General features: G+C 53.8%; 1 protein-coding gene across 3 annotated transcripts; it reads left to right on the forward strand.

Moving 5' to 3' along the window:
• The first annotated feature begins 10,312 nt into the window (after positions 1-10,312).
• Positions 10,313-17,113, forward strand: TMEM37 (transmembrane protein 37). 3 transcript variants are annotated; one of them, XM_059704682.1, is made up of 2 exons: positions 10,313-10,467; positions 15,376-17,113. In XM_059704682.1, the coding sequence occupies exons 1-2, from the start codon at positions 10,447-10,449 to the stop codon at positions 15,946-15,948; spliced, it is 594 nt and encodes a 197-aa protein (XP_059560665.1). In that variant the 5' UTR covers positions 10,313-10,446; the 3' UTR covers positions 15,949-17,113. The 3 variants fall into 3 exon arrangements, with proteins under 3 accessions (XP_059560665.1, XP_059560666.1, XP_059560664.1); XM_059704683.1 differs by lacking the exon at positions 10,313-10,467 and adding an exon at positions 13,370-13,590; XM_059704681.1 differs by lacking the exon at positions 10,313-10,467 and adding an exon at positions 14,825-15,142.
• The last annotated feature ends 673 nt before the right edge of the window (positions 17,114-17,786 follow it).

Genomic DNA, 17,786 nt, shown 5'->3' on the forward strand with positions numbered 1-17,786 from the left:
CCAGTGAGTCTGCTTATTGAAGAGATTTCATCAAAGTCTGAAGCCTGAGCCAAGACAAGACATGCCTATGGAAAAGCAGCTACAAACAGTTTGGATGGGGCTACAGATGGGATGGGACAGGGTATCAGGGAATCACCAGGGCGGAGCAAACAGTGTGGGCCACACCGACAGAAACTCAGTAATGGCTGCCAGTCGGCTCTGTGGTGCGGGAGGTCCCAACATAAGAACAGTGACCCCTGGAAGCACCCCTGTCTGGGAGAAAGCCACCCCCAAGTTCCTGCCCTGATGCCAGACAGTCCAGTTCCTCCCCGTATATCTCTGGATTCCCCCCAAGCTGCCACTTGGTGATGAAGCTCAGATGAATCAGGGCTGTGTAAGTTTGTGTGCGCGGGCCCTTTAAGAGCAACACCTGGATCTCCAGCAACCTGTGTCACTCAGCCACAATCTCCACCGTTTTTGTTGTTGTTGTTTTTTAAATATATCTTATTGATTTTTTACAGAGAGGAAGGAAGAGGGATAGAGAGTTAGAAACATCGATGAGAGAGAAACATCAATCAGCTGCCTCCTGCACACCTCCTACTGGGGATGTGCCCGCAACCAAGGTACATGCCCTTGACCAGAACCGAACCTGGTACCTTTTAGTCCGCAGGCCGACGCTCTATCCACTGAGCCAAACCGGTTAGGGTTCCATTAGTTTTTACAGCCCGGAATTATGGGGACTTCTCTTCCCAGCTCTGGAACCCTAGGCTGGGGTCTGGTATGGCTCTGGAGCCCCCAGCTTCTCAGGGGAGGTCTTGGAGATATCCCTTCGATTAAAGAAATGCCACGTGTGGGTGTTAGAGCAGCCCGTTCCGTTTCTCCACCCCTCCTACCAGTCTCAATGTGTGTTCTTCTTTCCTTCTGTGGTTGTAGGACTTCATTCAGCCAGATTTCAGGGGGTTCTCAATGATGGTTGTTCTGTGTTTTAGTTGTACTTTCAATATCTTAGGAGAGATTGCTTTTTAAAAAAGGTTAACATCAGATGACCTGCAGAAGTTCAGTGGTTTATCATTGGCTCGACCTCTGCAGTCTAAATGACAATTTTCTTTGGAAGGATTTTAAGAAAGAAAGAGTATTCTTTCTTTGCCACCAAGCCTAGAATGCAAAAATGGCACAGGTTTTAAAATGTGCACTCTCACTTGGTGTAGCTGCATCTGGGACTCCCGGCACTAAGGGAAAGGAGAGCCAGACCACTGCCCTCTGTCCTCCCCTGAGGGGCCCCTGGGCAATCCTGCCTCTGGAGGTTCCAGCACCTCTGCAGCCAGCAGCTGTGTAGAGACGAGGAGGGGAGGCTATGCTCCTGCCATAGGCCCCCAACACATCACTGGGTAAACTGAGGCTTAGCTTGAGATCCTCCCAATTTAAAAACATAGGACCAGGACTGCTGGGTAAAATGAAAGCATCTGTCCCTGCTCAGGAAAAAGTTAGAGAGCTTAACCTATAGAGCAGTCGTTCTCAACCTCCCTATTGCCGCGACCCTTTAATACAGTTCCTCATGTTGTGGTGACCCCCAACCATAAAATTATTTTTGTTGCTACTTCATAACTGTAATGTTGCTACTGTTATGAATCATAATGTAAACATCTGATATGCAGGAGGTATTTTCATTGTTACAAATTGAACATAATTAAAGCATAGTGATTAATCACAAAAACAATAAGTAATTATATATGTGTTTTCCGATGGTCTTAGGAGAACCCTATGAAAGGGTCGTTCGACACCCAAAAGGTCGTGACCCACAGGTTGAGAACCGCTGCTATAGAGGCTAGACCAAAGGACATATATGAGACATGGATACTGTGGGAGACAAACTGTCCTCTACCCTCATGTTTTCTCAGATGGTCTAATGAGGCAGATTACCAAGAGAAAGTAACCCAATGTACTACATACATATGTATGGAAACCCCACATACATGAGAGTCAGAGACCCCACATGCAGGAGAGGTTCAGAGACAGAAAGGGGGATTGAGGTGCATAAGACATTCTGGGCTAGGTATGAGGTCAGGTACCTTGGGGGCTTCAAAGGTCATTGCAGGGTGATAAGAAGGACAGAGGTGCAGTAAGCAGAAGTTTGCCCTGCCCTACAGATAGGTCAAAGAAGTTACCTCTGCTAGTGTCTTATGATGAGCAAGGCCCCTGATTCAAGTTCTTCTAGGTAGTTGGTGGGGAGGGGGCAGATATTTCTCTTGAGCCTGAAGCTAAAACCGCCTTTAGCTCAAAGTAATCTGCTTACCACGGAGGCACATGTTGGGGTGCTCATTCTGAACTCCCACAATAGTGTGCAAACGGAAATGATCAAGGGTACTCCCAGTTACGGGTGGTCAGTGTGTCCTGCCACATCCACGGGGAAGACTGAGGGTGGGAAATTCTCTAGGGAGCCACCAGCTTCCTCCTGTGGGGCCTTTCCTTCATGTGAATGTCCACTCCCACAGCAAACCCTGCTCTCAAGAAAGGAACTGGCCAGCCAGCTCAGACTGGATCTGAAAATTCACATGAGGCTCCTGCTCCCTCCCTCTGGTTTCTCTGCCATTGGCCTGTTCCCTCCGCCGTGGTGGGCTTCCTTATTCCGGAAGGAGGGCCAAGGCCACAGACGGCCCAGGCTGATAGCCCCACCGGGGGACACCGAAGAGGAAGGGGACCTTCACAGCGTACACATATAATGCCCAGGACCGTCCACTCGCACCCCTTGGGCCCCTCACTGTTGCCACCCTGGACCATGTGCCCATTGCTATGCCCAAGGGGCATGGGATTTTGAGATCATATTTCCATTGGGATGGAGTGACATGAGGGCCAATCTCTCCCTAGAGAGCTGGGCAGTGTTACCAGGGAGGCAGTAGGGTGCCAGGCTTTGGTGGGGGAATAAAACATCAGTTCTTGACTGTAATCCCAGGCAGATGCCAGCAGAGGGAGATGTTGTGATTTGCTGAGATTTGTGGAGTCCTCTGCCCATAGACAAGACTTGAGAACCAAAGGTATGCCCAGCTGGCACAGCTCTGTTGGTAAGTGGCGAGGAAGGGAAGAGAAACAGATGCTTCCTCCCTTGCTCCGCCTGCCCAGGGGTGTGGGCGAGGGAGGCTGGGCCACAGATCCACAGTCTGCCTACCCAGGCAAGTTTCTGCTTACATTTTCTGCAGAAAGAGGCATTTCCTCATTCTCTGCTCACCATCTTAGCAGCTGGGCATTCTGAATAGTCTCCAGAAAACATCTGTGGTATATTTGTGAGACTCTTTAAAAACACGGGCCTTGCTCCACTGGTGTAGCTCAGTGGTTGAGTGTCGACCTATGAACCAGGAGGTCAGGGTTCGATTGCCGGTCAGGGCACACACCCGGGTAGTGGGCTCGATCCCCAGTGGGGGGCATGCAGGAGGCAGCAGATCAATGATTCTCTCTCATCATTGATGTTTCTGTCTTTCGCTCCCTCTCTCTTCCACTCTCTCTAAAATCAATAAAAGCAGATTTTAAAACAAGCAAGCAAACAAACAAAAACAACAACCAGGCCCTTGCAGAGCACTCAGGATATGAACAATGAGTCCAGGGTGTGGGTGTCGTGCTGAGGTTTGGAGTGCTGGACCTGCAGAGAGGCCTGGATAGGAACACCCATGCTGCCATTGCTGACTGTGTGTGCCTGGGTTGGTTGTCTAACCTCTCTGTGCTTCTGTTTATTCTCTCTAAAATGGAGACAATAGTACCTGCTTTAAAAGATTGATGAGAGGAATAAATAAAATAATACATTCTAGCATGCTTGGCATGGTATCTAGTACATAACATGTGCACAGCAAATATTACATATCCTTCGGCCTGGCCTGCGCCCTCTCGAAATCCGGGTCCCCATCGGTGCATGACTGGGGCCAGGGAGGGCTGAGGGAGGGCTCCAGGGCATGTCCAGCCTGTCTTGCCCAGTCCCTATCACAGGGGTAGGCAAACTTTTTGACTCGAAGGCCACAATGGGTTCTTAAACTGGACGGGAGGGCCGGAACAAAAGCATGGATGGAGTGTTTGTGTGAACTAATATAAATTCAAAGTAAACATCATTACATAAAAGGGTACGGTCTTTTATTTCAATAGTTTTATTCATTTCAAACGGGCCAGATCCGGCCCGCGGGCCGTAGTTTGCCCACGGCTGCCCTATCAGCTGGACCCCAGCAGCAAGCTAACCTACCGGTTGGAAGGTCTTCCCCCTGGTGGTTACTGTGCATCATAGCAGCTGTAGAATGGTCAGAAGGTCAAACGGTCGCTTAGGCATAATATATATATTATGCCCTCTGTTTAAAAAAAAAAAAAAGGAAGAAAAAAAAGAACAACCAAGATGAAGTCACTTTTGCTAAGCCATGTCACCAAACCAAAACATAACACCTGATGTAACTGCAGTTTCAGCCTCTCCCAGGAATGGAATTTTAGACCAATCAATCTGGATTCCCTGGTCAGCACTAGTGAGGTCATCTGCCTGATCAGAGTCCTACCTTCACCTGAGCAAAGGTGACCTTTCCTGAGGTAATCAACTCTTTTAACTTTTCTGTCTCACCCTTTTTCTGCCTATAAGAACTTTCCATTTTGCAATCCCTATGGTGCCCTTCCATTTATTAAATAAGATGCTTCTCAATTCATGAACTGCTAAATAAAGCCAATTAGGTCTTCAAATTTACTTGTTGAATTCTGTTCTTTAACACCCCTAGCAAAAAAAGCACACATTAATACCCTATTTATCTGAATGGACAAAAATCAGTCTTTCAAATAGTTGTGTTCGGTCCTTCGGGCAACAACATTCCATCAGTAAAAATTAGAAACCTCAGTGCCTTGTGGGCTCCCTATCTTCTTAAACAAGTGTGAGCACACTTTCTCTATTGACCTGAGATCATGGGAACATCAGTCAGTGTAATAAGTTAATTCAATGACTTCAGGGACTGACAGTTGAGGAACTTTTGGAGGCTTATTTCTTGGTTCTCACTTGCATTTGAGACGTGTGAAATTGCCAAGTAAGTGGCATGTGGGGTAAGCAAGTGTTGGTGTAAGAAATGTCCAAACCTGCAAAGCAAGCATGTCAAACTCACGGCCCACGGGCCACATGCAGCCCACAAAGAATATTTTTGCGGCCCAGCCAATATAACGGTATGTAAGAAACGTTTTAATAAAAATTTCGAAACTTAATTTTTACAATGTCCTGTTATACATAATTATTAATAAGGAACTACAACATTCGCTAATGACTGATTACTATAATCGTGTTGCATTCATTTCCCTTATGCGCCTTACGCACAGGTGCACCATTTCTCTCCACTAATACCAGCAGCGAATATTTTAGCAGCTGATCACCACGTCATTAGTCTTGGGCTGACTTGTTTGGTGTGCGCAACAGGAAATATTTCACTTTCGGAGACCAAGAAAAATAGGTTGATTTGTGTTACCCTTATTCATTTGTGCAGTTATTCAGTGTCTGGTACGTTAATGTTCAAGAAAAAATATTAACTTTTATTAAAATGTTCTATTATTTTATGTTAACGATGACTCATTTATTTCAGCCCTTTGTATTCAGCATGTCTCTATCAAAATAAACCTATGAAAATTGAAGCTTTTGTTTTTTTGCGGCCCACATACACTTAAACCTTGCTTATTTGGCCCGTGTTTGCCTTTGAGTTTGACATGCTTGCTGTAGAGAATGTTAGAAGTGTTTACCTGAGTCAGAGGATGCACCAGAAGCAAGATCCACAGGCTGAGAAAAATGCTTTCTAGAAGGAGCTTTTATACACGTGAAGTAAGGAGGGAAAATAAGGGAGATTACACGAAGATGGGAGAAAGCTGCAGGAGTGGATTACAGGATGGTTACCATGATTAACCAGAGCAGTCAGCTCAAGATGGAGGGGTGTGAAAGAGCCATGTCAAAGGTGTGTTAACCTAGATGCGCGATGGACAGGGCTGGCTTCAGGCAATGATAAGCCTTTCACTGAAGAAGTTACAGGCCTGGGACTGACTACCCTCCGTGACCTGCCCAGTGAGGAAGTTATGGTCAGATCATCCTGTGAAGTTATTTTCCATAGAATCCCTTTTTTGTCCATAGGATCCACTCCTCCCTCCCGCCTTCCTCCTCCCCTGCCCCCCTTCCCTTCTAAACCCACATGGCTCTCTCTGAGCAGTTGTAAACAAACTAACAAAACTCCAAGGTCAAAACATTTGTAAGCCCAGAAGAGAAAAGGGTAGGGCAAGAAACTAAGCAGAAAGCCTTTAGGACAGGTTTCCAACCTCAACTGCATATTAGAAACAGCTGGGAGTTTTAAAAAGCAAATCCCAGGCTCTGCCCCACAGGCACACCTAGCCAGGTCTGGGTGGGGGCTGGCTTGATGTGGTTTTAAAAGCTTCCCAGGTGATTCTAGGGTTGGGTTGGCAATCCTGGCTCAGGATCTGTCCTCAGCTTAAAACTCTGTTATTTTACTTGACTTTTTCTATGCTTCCAGATAGTCTTCAAATTAGAGATCTGTGTGTCATCAAATCCAATGTTTACTTCTTTGGGAAAAGTAAATCAACTTTCCCCAACTTAATATTACAACTTAATATTAACTAGTTCCTCAAACTCAATTGAATTTTAAGTCAATGAAGAAAGTTCAAGAATGTTAGGGGAGCTACCGGGGTTGGGTGTATCCCAGTCACAATTTTAGAGTCTAGGACAGACTATTACACCTGAACCTCCATTCACTGAGCAGCCAAAGTTGGGAGTCACTGATCTAGGGGGAGAAAGTCACAAAGAAATAGATTGTATAAGAAAGGCGATGGGAAGATATTGTTGGAGAGGAAAAGCTTTTCCTCTGCCCTCTTAGGTTAAGTAATTGGGGGGCTACAAATTAAACAGACAGAAAACCAGATTAGCAAGAGAGATGACAGGCTTTAATCATCTACAAATGGAAATTCAGAAAAAGAATGTGACTCGAGGGAGTAGTTAGAACTGGGGGCTTATATGCCATCTTGATAGAGGAAGGGGTAAGACCTCGCGACAATTTCTGTTGAGGAGTGATGCCATGAGGGTTTCCAGTTTCTGGCGATGGAGTTCATCTTCCCTGCTTGCCTCTGGGGAGGAATTTATAACAACTGCGTTTGAAGGGGGGGCAGATATGCCAAACCCCAAATCTGCACTTGGGCCTAAGGATTATTTTGAGCTGATGGCAACTGAGAAGCAGAGCCAAGTGGAGCTCTGGGCCCTGTCCCTGTCTACCTCACAGCAGGACATACATCTGTCCCCTCCCCTTTCTGCCAGAAAGGACAAAGTTTATTCACCTGAAATAACCCTAGACCCTTATCAGCTTGGAGAAGGCACCAGAGGAATCCACATAACAGCCTTCTCCCTGGCCCTCCCTTCCTTTAACCTTCCCCCTGGTCACCCTGGGAATTCAAAGCCTGCCTTTGTCTTGTCTGTTTCCTACAAAAGCATTCTTCTTCCTTCTGTTCCCATCAGGCCAGTTGTAACTGCCCCTCTGAGTTTCTAGTCACTGTGGGCTCCCTTGTTGTGTGATGCACAAGCTAATGCACGTGTCTGTTGCTCTCTTGTTCCTCCATCTTCTGTCAGCCCCAGCCCATGAACCAGACAGAGAGAGGCTCTGCTTTTAGACAAGGGGATTCCAGAAAAAAATCTATCCTCAAATGCCTTCAGTTCAAAATAAATCTGCTGCAGCCCACGCTCAGGGGAAATGACGAAAACGTCCTTCCTCCCTTCGCGCCCCGCGGAATCCTTCAGTCAGCAGCCCTGGGCCACAGCAGCGGCGACGGCCCGCCTGCGCACTTTGCCACAGCGGATAACCGACTTCCAGGGGGAGAGGCACACCGAGTCAGAGCAAGAAACTTCCAGGAGAAGGTTTTGGGGGAAAGAGAGTTTAGGACATCCTACCTCCATGACTAGGAAAGACCTCTCTACACCTACAGATAAACATGGAACTGTTTAATGTACACCTACGCCACCCCTTACACTCTGAGTTTGGACGTGGGAGTTTGGAGGCCCCTCAGCCCCTACCATACACTTGTCACCCAGCCCTGCAGAGCACGCCAGGGGGTCTTTGACGGACAAGGGAGCACGATGGCCTCTCTGCTAGTCAGTCAGGAGTTCAGACAGCGGCTCCCAGTTTACCGAGGGCAGACGGCAGGGGTATTTTGCAGGGAGTCTAGGGATCCACATGCAAATATGTATGTTCTTCAATCAGGAAACTATCATGTAGAATTCTGAAAATTTTTTGAAGTTATAAAAGTGTTCTGTTTTAATCTTTAAAAAAACATAGTCCAACCTAGTAAATGTGAAGATGCAATTGGCTTTATTAAGTGATTCATGAATCGGGCAGCATCCCATCTAGCAACACAGCAGAGGGGGTTCCAACGGGGGGATGAAAAATAAGACACCCCAGGAGGACCTTGAATGCAAGAATCATGCCCACGTGCCACGGTCAGAGAACGCTGACAGGGTCCTGAGCCAGGATCTCTCAAAACAAAGGATGGGGTGGAGGTGCGTCTCTTGCTGGAAAAGTTTGAGAATCACATAAATATCCAGAAAATACGTAGAAGCTGGAGAATGGCGCATTTAGAAATCTTGAAATGTACTAATCAAATTAGTTCAGGGGGGTCAGAGTCAAAACGCCATCCAGGGCAAAGTTGGGAGAGAAGAGGGGCCCTCATCATTGGCAAGGGGACCCCGCCCGCAAAGGAGGCTGTCAGCTGGGAGGCTTGCAGAGTTGAGTCAGGGTCAGCACATCCCAGCATGCTTCGGGGCAGAGGGCTCGGGTGTGGGGCCATAATGGCTCCAGGGAGCAACCTGTCTTAGGTTCCCTACTCCGCTTGTCCTGGAATTTTCCTAGCTTCTTACTGTGCTATAACACCAGGTGCTCCATTCCCATGTCAGCCCCTGCTCTGGAGCCCAGGGCTGTGGAGGGAGGAGAACCTGGCTTCTGGGACCCATGCTTGCGGAGAAGGCAGGTGGGGGCCACTGGGGAAAGGCCCCTAGCAGAGAGGGGCTGGCCTGGCTAGCTCCCCTTTGCCTTAGCTCAGTGACTCTCAAAGCAGGGCCCCCAGACCAGTCGCAGGAGGAGCACCTTGTTAGAAATTGCCTCACTCCAGATCCACTGTCAGAAACTCCGGGGTGGGCCCAGCAGTCTGTTTTAATAAGCCCTTCCGGTGATTCTGATGCAAAACTGGCAAGAACTCAGGCCCAGACTGGTTCTGCGGGGGAAGTCCAGGCCTGGCTCTCCATTGGCTCACATGTGGAGGCTGAGGGCATGGCCTCCTGCCCCGGGCCTGCGGGCTGGGTTTGAGGGTTTTTACAAGGCCTCCTGGGCAGTGGTCATGCAATCCCATGACCATCTGACTGGGGATGCAGATAACTGCAACTTTCCCCCTTTTTCACGTGGCTCCTGGGGGAAAAGAGATAAGTGAGTTGTTTTGAATCCTTGAGTGAAGTCAGGGGGCAGCCGCCCGCCTGTCTGAAAGATACAAATAATGTCATTTACCCCATTTAGTGACGGAGAGGGGGATCCCCATCTTTACAACACACACTTACCCACCCAGATGGCAGGGGACAGTCTTACTTGGAAATTTCTACCCTTGGGCCCTCCTGCCCACTCCCATCCCTCTTGGTGCGGAGACTTCGTACACAGGACCTCCTAGAATTCAGGCCCCATTAGAAATCGAGGAAGAAGAATGACTTTTGTTTGGTCCTGTTGCCTTTGGATGGTCCTGAGGAGGCCAGAGGGGTGCAGATCTGTACATCCCCCTTTCACGAATAGAAAACCGACCCAGACGGTTCCACTGCTTTCACGCTCACCGAGGGCCTCGCCAGTCGCCAGCCTTTCAAAAGTAACTCGTTTTTAACCTAGGCTCAGAGACGTTAGTCAGTCAGCCCAAGGTCACACAGCAGGCGGTGAAGACCGTAGAGCCCGGGTTCGAGCCTCCTCTCCCTACCTCCTCCTCCAGACTTGGGGAGCCAGGGCGGGAACAGAATCCCCGGTCCCCGCTGGCGCCTCAGGCCCCCGGAGAGTCGGTCCGGAGACCTGGTCCCCGAGCATCGGAAGCGAGGCAGCGACTCCCGGCCCGACGTCAGCGGTCAGCCCTCCCCCAGGGCCCCGTCCTCCTCCCCGGGATCCGGGGGGGGGGGGCGGGACAGGCCCCTGCGGGGGGCCGCACCTTCCCGGGCGCCCGGCCTTCTCCCGGCACCGCCCTCCCCTGGCTCCCCGGGGACTGTCGGGCGCCCCGCTGACCCTGCGTAAACCCAGCGGCGAAGGCGGCCGAGCCCGCCCCGGGGCTCGCCGCTCCGCTTTGAAAGGTGCCTGATCCCCGCCCTCGGCCCGCCCCGCGGCCTCCCCGCCCCGCCCCGCCCCGGGAAGAGGTCCCAGGACGGGCGCGGGCGCGCGGGCAGCGCTGGAGGGAGCGCGGCGGGGCCGGGGCAGCATGACCGCCATCGCGGTGCAGGTAGCCCGAGCCCGGCGCCGGGGCCGGGGCCGCCAGGGGCGGGTGCCAGGGGCTTAGCTCCGAGCACGGCGGGGACGGAAGGGCGGTCGGCAGGGGGGCCGGGCGGGGGCCATGAGGGGACCGGGAGGGGGGCCCGGAGGGGGCTGGGAGGGTGGTCGGCAGGGGGGCCGGGCGGGGGGATGGGAGGGGACCGCGAGGGGCTGGGGGTGTCCGCCGCGCCGCCCCAGGCTGCGGGCTCGCAGACCGAAGTCGGGCAGCGCTGTCTGCTCCGGCTCTGCTCGCGCGCCAGCCCGCGGGACTCCCCAACTTCTCTCTGCCTCTCGTTGGAGCCCCCAGCGCGGTCGGTGAGGCTCAGCGAAGAGGTCCCTCCTTTTCAAAAAGGAGGTGCGCCTGGGGTGGAGGGTGGACAGAACCCACTTTCGGAGTGAGGCTTGCCTCCCGGGACCCGAGGTGCCTCCCTGGGCAGCCGGCTTTCTTGGGTCGGGGCGAGACCGACTCTCCCCTCCCCCCCCCGCCCCCCCCCCCCCCTATTCCCCACGACTGCGCCTGCGGCTCTGGGCCGGGGAGGGACTCGCTGGGCGCGCGGACGCCCCAGAGCAAAGGGTCTGTGCGGGGAGCGGTCCGCCCCCAAGTCTTGTTTCCTTCTTAGTGTGTGCCCTGCGTGTGTGGCGGAGAACCCCCATTCCTGCCCTCCCTGGGCGGGGGCTCCCAGGGAGCCAGCAGGTGGCGGGACCGCCACCCGCGCGCGATCTTTACGCGGAGACACCCCGCCGACGGGCTGAGCCGACAGGAGAGGTTCCGCGACTCGGCAGCAGGTCTCAGACCCCGCCACGCCGGGAGGGTAGACATTGCTCTGCCCGTTTTACCGACGAGGTTACTGCCATTCGGAGGCGAGGGACCTGTCCGTGCGGCCGGCTAAGCGAAGGAATGGAGATTCAGAACCAGGGCTTCTTGGCTCCACATCTCCCTCGCGCTCCCCGCCTCGCCCGCACAGCCCACCCAGAGGCGCCCCGGCCGGTCTAGCGGCCACAGCTGCTGGGGTGGGAAGGAGGAGGGGACGCCATGCCGCTCCTCTTTGCTCCGGGCGGAATCCGATTCCTGACCGGGCAGCCCCCTGGGACAGGCCCTGGGCGGTAGGGACAGGAGCCTGAGGCCGGGTTGTGGGCTCTCCCCTCCCGGAACTGACTGCCCCTTCCGAGAGAGAGAGAGAGAGAGAGAGAGAGAGAGAGAGAGAGGAGAGAGAGAGAGAGAGATGTAAACAAGGACTTAGAAGAGGTCGGGAGTGAGTGATAAAGTAACTGGTGCAAAAGCTGAGGCGGGATGGGGAGGACGGTGCTTTGTGCGGTTAGGAAGAGGGGAGCCGGGAAGACCCGTGGGGAGTGGAGGAAGAGGAGGGAAGAGGAGAGGCCCGCGCGGGGAGGGGAGCAGTGGGGAGTGAGGTGGAGGCCAGGGGCTCTCTGAGATTGGACACAGGCTGCCCTGAGGGGGAGGGTGCTGCCTTGTATGACTATGGCCACTGTGGTTTAGGAGCTTAACCAAGGTGCCAGGAACTGCTCTGAGCACCTGGAGGGGTGACTCATTTCAGCCCGAAACCACCACAGGAGGTAGCCTCTGCGATCTCCCTTGATAGCTGAGGAAAAAGAGGGGATCGCTTGCCAGAGGTCAAACACAGCTGCAGAGCAGGCTGGCTGGCTCCTGGGGCTGCATGTCCAGCCACTCGGTGGCTCCCGGGATGGCAGCAGGCCAAGGCTTAGGGAAGCCATTGACATTTCCAGCTGGTGATGATGGGGGTCCAGGGCGGGAGGATGGATTTTGGAGGCTGTGTTGGGGATGTGGAGAATTACTAGTGAGCAGCCCAAAGTACCTACGTACTTGGGTGTTGATGGGAGCAGATGGGGTCCTGGGTTATAAGATCTTGGCCTGGGACTCAAAGGCCCAGAGTGTCAAGGGACACTCTTTTGTGAGTCACAAGAAATCATTCATTCGGGCTTACAGATGAATAAAGGGGAAGGTTTGCCCATTTTTATCCAAGAATGTCAAAGCTCTAAGAGATTAACGCGTCGCCCAAGGTCCCACAGCTGGGGGCTGGCAGGACAGGGGCAGACCTCCACTGCCCTCACCTCCTGTTACCCACCGGGCATCCACTGCCCACGCTGCCTCCAGGAGAGGGTTCAGGCTCGGGGCCACTACTGGGCAGGCCAGAAGCCGGTGTGGTGCCAGGTGGTTAGGAATGAAGACTCTGTGTGCATTATTATTGTTACTAATGTTACTAGAGGGTGACATGGGGGCTGCACCTGTGCCAAGCTCCTTTCTATACACGATCCCTTTCATCCTCAGGAGTTTTCCTGGTGGGGGGAGAGTTGACTGCGTTGTAGTGGGAGGGGAAGAATGAACTGACATCAGCTGTCTTCTCTTTCTGACCCCGGTGTGATAGCTGAGGGCTGAAAGTCCAGCCTGTGCTCAGGACAGGTGGGGCCGAGAGGGACAGGACGTGCCTGTTTCCCAGACAGCGTGATGTCTAGGGGCAGGAGGTTTCTGGGCCCCGTGTTCTTGTGACTTGTTCTCTGCCCCTGGGGCTTTCCCACCCGAGGGCGTGACTTTGCCCGGTGCCTTTATGGCCACCGCTGCTCTGCGGGAGTCACCAGCTCCACTTTGTAGGTGAGAGGACAAGGGCCAAAGAGCTGAAGAAGGCCGGAGGACAAGCACCCTGACCGGTTTGTAGACAGAGGTTTCAGTTTCCTTGGTTTGTTTCTCAGCAGCACAGCCGGTTTTTCTAAAGCTCCCCAATATAGACCCCCGGATCCCCCCGGTCTCCAGCCGGTAATGGATCTGTTAGTTGGAGGGAGGAAGGGCCCGGAGGCAGCTTCCCCTACTCCCCTGGAAGCCCCCATCAGAAGCAGGGGGACACAGTTTGAGAACCACAGCCCAGGCTCCTGCCTGAGAGCTCTTTGCTGCCCTAAGGCTGCCTTTGTCCTGACAGCTTGGGTCCCCCTCCGCACTCTGTACTGAGCCCCTAACACAAGGCCCTGCACTGGGAAGGCCCCAGCTGGTGCTTATGAGCACCTCATCCTCTGCACTCGATCAGTGGTCTGGGCAGCTGTGACAGGCTCTATTGTGATTTAGGTGCGTGAGCTTGGGCAAGTCACCTGACCTCTGCATGACAGTTTTTTTTCTTTGCATGGAGCTTCCTACTCTACCAGCCTCACAGGTTTAGGAGTAAAATAGGACCTTGCCGAAGCAGAAGTGCAGAAAGCAAGCGAGGTCCTTATTCATGTAACCTTGGGACTGAACTTAGCAGTAGCTCCTGCTCACCTCTGCAGGTTAGCAGCCAGCCTGATGTTCTTCTAGGTCTCTAACCACAGGACTGTGCCAGGAGCGTGGCTTTGCTTGGTGTCCCTTGCTGAGAGGTGTGGCCTGGACTTGCCTCTGGAAGCCTCCCTTTGCACCTGGTGCAGGGTGTCTCCACTGCCCGGTTCAGTTCCCCAGCATCGGCTGTCATGAGCTGTCTTGCTTTGCTTACCTTCCCAAGTGGTGTGTAACCCGGGCTGCTTTGACATACACTGGCTGGTGGGAGACTTGGGTTTAAAGGCAGATTCAGGTGGAAGTGACAGTGGTGGCAAACTTGCCCGTTCACTTATCCCATGGCTCTTCTTGCACACCCAGTGTGCCGGGTACTGGGGACGTAGTAGTTTCTCATGGGAAGGTAGATAATATGTAATACAAGTCAGAAGGGAATGGATAACTTGTGATCAGAACGGTGGAGAAAACAGATGCCTGATGGGAAGTTTCAGAAGGGGACCCGGTAGGCAGAAAAGACGTGTCTGACATTTTTGAAGAGCGGAGAAAGGGGGCAACTGGAGCAGATCCTTTCAGGTGGAGGGCCAATAGGTCTGAGGGAAGAAAGTGCTAGGCTTGGCCTAGGCCTGGAGGGAGAGCTGCTGTGCCTGAGTGAGGTGGCCAGGGGGAGCCCACTGGGGCCAAGCTGGAGAGGGAGACAGGGCGGATCTGCAGCGCTGGGGGCTGGGCAAGGAATGTACTCTGAAGTGTTTATTTTGCTTCCAGGGCTGGTGGTTGGGAATGGCACCTGGGTGGTGTCTGAGGGCTGTGAGATAAGGGACACCTCACTGGGTACCTGGCTCAGCTTGTCAGAGAGGTTGGGCGGGGGATGGGGGTGGGGGTGGGGGGCGGACACCTGTGCCGAAACCAGAGGCTAAAGAAGAGCCTCAAGGCCCCCCCCCCCCCCCCCGAAGCTGCTAGAACAGAAAGTCTGGTTGGCAAGTCCAGGGAGGGGCTGAGCAAGACTGAAGGGCAAGGTGCAAACATCACCGTCAGCACTGAGGAAAAAGTTAATGGGACGGTGGCCAGGGCAGAGTGTGGAAAGTGCAGAAGCGGCGGGTGGGGGTTAGGAGGAACCTGGACCTGTACTGGGGGAGTCCTGGCGAGAGAGGAAACGGCCGTGGATTATGTTCCGCTGATTTTACAACCCTCAGCCTTCCAGGCAGTTTTCTTGTTTTGCTTATAAAGAAACCCAGGCCAGCTGCAAGCTCAAGGTCACACTAGCCAGGCCAGACAGGTTTTCCAAATTCAGAAGGGAGTAGGATTCGCCAGCCAATAGAATTTGGATTCCTTCCTCATGAAGATCATTGAAGAAAAGTCAGGGAACCCTTCGGGCCTGGTAAATGACTTGACAGTGCGTGTAGGTCTCAAATGGAGAACGGGGAACAGGTAGAAGGAGAAAGGTCCCCCAAGAAGGAGGAGCTGGGCAGGAGGCTGAGTAAGGGCCATATTCCAGGCTTCGTGGGGGACGGAGCAGAAGTCATGGCTGTGGGAAGTGGTCAGGGTCTTCCCTGCACAGGTTGGAGGTCTGGCGGGGCCCTCCCTGACATGCCACCTCTGTGTATCTTCCAGGCCCAGAGGCTGCTGGGCCAACGGAGGCCCCGCCGGTCCTTCTTTGAATCCTTCATCCGGACCCTCATCATCGTGTGTGCTGCGCTGGCCATGGTCCTCTCCTCCGTCTCCATCTGTGACGGTCACTGGCTCCTGGCTGGGGACCGCCTCTTCGGGCTATGGCACTTCTGCACCAGCTCCAACCAGACTGGGCCACACTGCCTCAGAGACCTGAGCCGGGCCCGCGTGCCAGGGCTGGCTGAGGGCATGGTCCTGGCCCGCAGCACGGGCGCCTTGGCCGTGGTGGCCGCCATTTTTGGCCTGGAGCTCCTCATGGTGTCTCAGGTGTGCGAGGACCTCCACTCACGGCGCAAGTGGGCCCTGGGCTGCGTCCTGCTCCTCGTCTCGTTTGTCCTCTCCTCTGCGGGGCTCCTGAGCTTTGTGATCCTCCTCAGGAACCAGGTCACGCTCACCGGCTTCACCCTCATGTTCTGGTGCCAGTTCACTGCCTCCTTCCTCCTCTTCCTGAACGCCATCAGCGGCCTTCACGCCAACAGCATCAGCCATCCCTGGGGCCAGCTGAGGGAATTTTAGGCCCTCCTCCAAGGACATCAGGTTCCGCAACAGAGTGGTCAAGACGTGACTTCTGGTGGGGGTAGGGGTGGGACAATGACCTTGGAACTGCTGCCTCTTACCCAGTAACCTTTGGGGGGTCAGCCAGAAGTGGCCCAGGGCCCTGTGCCCAGGGCCAGAGGCCAGGAACGTGCCTCCATGCCACCAACTGCACAAGTGTAGCCAAGTTACTAGCATGTAGATTGTAGAACACATTGTAAAATCCTTCTCTTGAATCCTCCTTCCCAGGAAGGGAATCGATGTGGAAGCGGCTCAGGTAACTGGTGCCTGGGCTGGCTGCGCAGCCAAGTGCTGTTCACACCTGCTTCCCGGCTCTGTGCTGGGAGACCAGCTGCAGGGTCCCTGGGGCCTCCGCCGTGGCTAAGAGTGGATCGCCTTCCCGCTAAGGGTGTCCAGCCGAGCCCAGGACTTCCTTCCACCAACTCAGGCGCCTCTGGGCACGCCTCTGCGTTAGCTTTGGTCATGCCAGGGAGGCAGAATTCAGGATGACCTCAGGATTTCTTGCACCTGGTAGTTTTTCAAACCATTTTACTTGATTCGACCCCTGCCCTTTGGGGAACTCTATAATCCCTCCCATTGGGGATTCTAACCCCCCACTTCCAGCAGCTGGTTGTCTCCTCTGGGGGCTCTGCCTGCGGGATTCCTGCCTGACCTCTTTGAGTACAGTTTGGAGCAAGCCTTCCAGAAAAGTCCACCTGACTTCTAATGCGCAGCGCTCGCTCCCTGAGGCAAGTGTGCGTGCCCAGCTTTGGTGAGGACCAGGCAGCCTGAGGTGCACCATCTCTGACCCCAGAACATTCAGAGAGCAGCTGCTGGACCCTGGGTGATGGTTAACTCCTGAAGGTGCTCGCAGGTGAAGGGGACCAGGAACCAGCGAAGATTTCCATCTCGCCAGCAGAGCAGTGTTTGGGGCATTAAATGGCCCCCTTTCCAGTGCCTTTGTGCCCTCAGCCCACTCCAGCCACCCCAGCCCTCCCGCTCCCCCGCCGAATGAAGTCTGGCCTGCCCTGGCTCACCCTGCCTGCCACGGGCTGTAGGAGTTCTGGTCACTCAGTTTCCCTTCCTGGCCTGGGCTGGGTGCTTGTACCTACCTCTTGTGTTTTTTAAAAACTTTTATTCCAAAATGCACAGTCTGTGGCGATGGCTCCAGAAAGGTATTGTGGACCAATCGGTAATTGGAGGGCAGAGCTCATCGACCACGTAGGCTGGGTTCTTAGCCCTGGAAGTGGGCACCTGGCCTTCACCAGGAGCAGACTTCAAGGGGCAAAGGGTGACCTTGTCTGTGCAGAGGTGCAGAGGTGGGCGGCCAGGGCCCAGAGAGGGATAGCACTCACCCAGGGCCGCCCAGAGCCGGGACTAGAGCTGGACCCCTCACCAGCAGGATGCTCTTTCTCTACAGTGGGGGGCGGGGTCTCCACTCTGTCCGGATGCATGGGCCGGAGAGCACTGGTAGTTTTTGTTTTGTAAAAGGGTTTAAATATTGAGCACTCTTTAATCCTCACAAGGCTGGTGGGGAGGGAGTGTTGGTATTCAAGTGAACTGAGATCCAGAGAGGAAAGGGTGAGACTAAAATCCCCAGTGGGAGGGGGAGACAGGCCCTGGTAAAGGAGACAGCCTTGGAGCATGGGGACTTGAGACCTAAAGCCTGGGCTTCTGCCCCCTCCTGGCCTAGTAGTTTGGGCAAGTCACAGGGCCTGGGTGAACCTGCTTCTCTCCTATCAAATGGTATAATGCCCCATCTCCTGCTCTCCCTGCCTTGGGGGCCCAGGATAACTGACTGACAGGGCAGTAAGGCGGAG

The sequence above is a fragment of the Myotis daubentonii genome, chromosome 7 (assembly GCF_963259705.1).
Source record: "Myotis daubentonii chromosome 7, mMyoDau2.1, whole genome shotgun sequence".
In the NCBI taxonomy this organism is placed as follows: domain Eukaryota; kingdom Metazoa; phylum Chordata; class Mammalia; order Chiroptera; family Vespertilionidae; genus Myotis; species Myotis daubentonii.